Consider the following 3,623-nt stretch of genomic DNA (forward strand, 5'->3'; position numbering starts at 1 on the left):
CACTCAATTACCAAAACCAAACAAGGACCTTTCACCTCCTCATTGCAAAGTTTGAAAAGCCATTTGCTCAAAAGACACTTATTTTGTAAATCTAGATTTTGAATTCCTAAACCACCTTGCTCTTTGGTTGGCACAAAATATTCCACTTTGCCGGTCTATATTTCTTTTTGTGCTCATCATTTTGTCAAAAAAAACCTTAATCTAAAATATTCAATCTTTTTAGAACACCTCTCAGAACTTCTATAAACTCATAAGCACTACTGCACTATATATATATTTTTTTATATATGATAGATAAAATAGTAGTATAAAACAACCATTGAATATATATTATTTATATTATATAATATATATATAGGGAAAAAGAGGGGAAATAAATAGGAGAAATTGAGCCGTGATAAAACTGAAAAGGACCTCTCGCCATTCTCACCCTGAGGATCCCAAACGCATGGACAGAGAGACGGACGACCACCGCCGGCGTCGACCTCACCGCGAGCGTCTCCGAGGCCGCGGTGGCCGGAGCGGGCGACGCAGGGCGCTCCACGTCGGACGGTGCGCACGGATGTTCCGGATAAATCCGTCCCTAAAATGCCCCTGGAAGGCTGGACTACTGGACCCGGCGCAAAACCAGCTCGAGAAGAGAAAACAAAACAAAGCAGAGCAACGAGAGCGGCTGGCTTCTCACGCTGTCGTTACCCGCAGTCCGCCTGCGCGATCCGGTGGGCCCGGCGCGATCCGTCGACCCCACCCTCCTCTCCCATCTCCGCACCCGGTCCGCCAGCACCAGCTCACGCTATCCAAGCCGGGAGCAGCGCCCGGTCCATGCGCCGGGTCCAGACGCATCCGGTGGAGCCACCAACCCCTCCTGCCGGAAGTCCTAGAGCCACCAGTTTATATACCCGCCCGGCGGGTACCCGCACCCCACACCACCACGCAGCAGCCTCTCTCTTCCCCCTCCCCTCGATTTGTTCCCATGGCCGCCGCCGCCGCCATTCGCAGCCCTACCCGCGCCGCCTCCTCTGCCGCAGGCCCCGCCGCGACGACCCATCCGCGCGCGGTGCTGCGGGTGGCGTCGTCCGCCCGCCCGCGGAGGGGTGCCGTGGCCGCGGCCGCAATGCAGCCGGCGAAGGCGGTCGCCGCGGAGGCGGCGTCCCCCGCCGCCGCGGCGGTGGAGATGGGGAACGGCGCCTCGGTCGTCGCGGGGCTGCAGAGGCCCGACGCCATGGGGAGGTTCGGGAAGTTCGGCGGGAAGTACGTCCCCGAGACGCTCATGCACGCGCTCACCGAGCTCGAGAACGCCTTCCACGCGCTCGCCACCGACGACGAGTTCCAGGTAACGCTACCGCCGCCTCTCCTCTGTATCGGACTCCTACTAGTTTGCTTGTATTAGCGGGGGATTTGGATGCGTAATTTTGGATGCCTAATTTCCGTATGTATGTGGTTATATAGGAGATGTCGCATCTTATGGGCTGGCCTGGAAAGATTGTCTTATGGGGTTGTTTGATTTCTCGATTGATTCCGCTCTTGTGTTCCCTTTCCACGATGCAAGCCCGCCGTGTAGGCGCTGCATATACCGTAGAGAAAAGGACTCTGCTTCACTGTTTTTGGTCCGGGACAGTGAGCTAATCTGAGAGGATTTTCATGTAGGTGGGCAGGAAAAGTGCACCTTTTCATCTGATGATTCCATCCAACAAAAAAAAGCATAGAATCTATCACTCTTAATAAACTATTTATATGATCAAAATGCTGTGAACCACGAGGAATATGATCATCATGCTGTGATCCCTGAATGACAAGGAATTACTGTAATTTTTAGATACTTGCAATTATGTTTGGTATTTATATAAGAGTTACATCTGACCTCCCCCTCATGCTTTCCACAGAAAGAACTTGACGGTATTCTCAAGGACTATGTTGGACGTGAGAGCCCCCTCTACTTTGCGGAGCGCCTGACGGAGCACTACAAGCGCGCCGATGGCACAGGCCCGCTCATCTACCTCAAGAGGGAGGACCTTAACCACACTGGTGCCCACAAGATCAACAATGCCGTGGCGCAGGCCTTGCTCGCCAAGCGACTTGGGAAGCAGCGCATCATTGCTGAGACAGGGGCTGGTCAGCACGGTGTCGCCACCGCCACCGTGTGCGCCCGTTTTGGGCTGCAGTGCATCATCTACATGGGTGCGCAAGATATGGAGAGGCAGGCGCTCAATGTTTTCCGGATGAGGCTTCTCGGTGCAGAGGTATGGTGGAAACCTCTTTCTTTTCTTATTCTGAGCTTGTACCTGCAGTTGTTTTTGGCACTAGTACTTATCCAGAAAAAAAATTCAGTATTAGTACCTGAGTAGCATGGAATTTGTTAGATATGTGAATATTTTTCTTATCGTATCTTGCTTCCTTTTTGCTGAAACAGGTCAGGGCGGTTCATTCTGGTACAGCAACCCTGAAAGACGCAACTTCTGAGGCTATCCGTGACTGGGTCACTAATGTGGAGTCTACACACTACATTTTGGGCTCTGTCGCTGGTCCACACCCATACCCAATGATGGTGAGGGAGTTCCATAAGGTTATTGGCAAGGAGACCCGGAGGCAGGCCATGGACAAGTGGGGTGGCAAGCCGGATGTGTTGGTTGCTTGCGTCGGTGGTGGATCAAACGCTATGGGCTTATTCCATGAGTTTGTTGAGGATCAAGATGTGAGGCTGATTGGAGTAGAGGCAGCTGGTCATGGCGTAGACACTGACAAGCATGCGGCAACTTTGACAAAGGGCGAAGTTGGAGTTCTCCATGGATCTATGAGCTATTTGCTGCAGGATGATGATGGACAAGTTATTGAACCCCACTCCATCAGTGCTGGGTAGGTTTTCTTTATGTTTACATTCACAAGACTATATTGTTGTCCGCCATGTGGGCTAATTATCCATTTTTTGAATCATAGGCTGGACTACCCTGGTGTTGGACCTGAGCACAGTTTTTTGAAGGACATTGGACGTGCTGAATATGACAGTGTGACTGATCAGGAGGCCTGGATGGTATGTTCCTCGCTCTCTTTCCATCTTCTGTTTTGGTTGAACTAATTTTTAACAAGTTGAGTTCCAATGCACCTACAAAATGCTGTTGGCATTGGTGTCAAGCTTTTAACATCTTGACATCGTTATCAATTAGTAACTTTTCTGAATAACACAAGGACATTCTGATTTTTTCTTGATGGAAAGGGGCAGTAATGAATGCGTGTCCAAATCCCCACTGTGTGCTTATATCAGTATCAACTGCACTGTTTGGTAATTTGTGCCTGAAATTGTTTTAAACATGTGAAAAATATGTCAAACGTGCTGGCTCAGCAGGATGTTATCTTTAAATGACTAAATGTTATATTTTGTTGATGTAGCTGTTCAGGATACTGCAATGCCAATAACTTAGTCCTAGCCTCCTAGGTTTTTCTCAGTAGATAAGCCAAATGTTTAAGATATGACTTATTCTTGAGCTGATGCTGATTTGTGATTTTTTAAATAACCAACCGCAATGTTGAAGTCTTGAACACTCTTATGCTCAGATGTGACACTAGATACATTGTTGACTGTTCAGCATCTATAGATTTTTTTTCCTGAACAATTGAGAAACTGCCTC

At 49.3% G+C, this 3,623-nt stretch overlaps 1 protein-coding gene across 1 annotated transcript; it reads left to right on the plus strand.

The window, feature by feature from the left end:
• Positions 1 to 553: 553 nt before the first annotated feature.
• On the plus strand, positions 554 to 3,617 carry LOC136476527 (tryptophan synthase beta chain 1-like). The gene is made up of 4 exons (XM_066474398.1): positions 554 to 1,333; positions 1,884 to 2,240; positions 2,411 to 2,853; positions 2,935 to 3,617. The coding sequence occupies exons 1-4, from the start codon at positions 563 to 565 to the stop codon at positions 3,071 to 3,073; spliced, it is 1,710 nt and encodes a 569-aa protein (XP_066330495.1). The 5' UTR covers positions 554 to 562; the 3' UTR covers positions 3,074 to 3,617.
• The last annotated feature ends 6 nt before the right edge of the window (positions 3,618 to 3,623 follow it).

This window comes from Miscanthus floridulus, chromosome 8, assembly GCF_019320115.1.
Source record: "Miscanthus floridulus cultivar M001 chromosome 8, ASM1932011v1, whole genome shotgun sequence".
NCBI classification, from domain to species: Eukaryota; Viridiplantae; Streptophyta; class Magnoliopsida; order Poales; family Poaceae; genus Miscanthus; species Miscanthus floridulus.

Coding starts and splice junctions, on each gene's coding strand:
- LOC136476527 (XM_066474398.1), top strand. CDS start 563: ATGTTCCGGATAAATCCGTCCCTAAAATGCCCCTGGAAGGCTGGACTA. Junction 1,334..1,883: donor CCACCGACGACGAGTTCCAG/GTAACGCTACCG, acceptor TGCTTTCCACAG/AAAGAACTTGACGGTATTCT. Junction 2,241..2,410: donor TGAGGCTTCTCGGTGCAGAG/GTATGGTGGAAA, acceptor TTGCTGAAACAG/GTCAGGGCGGTTCATTCTGG.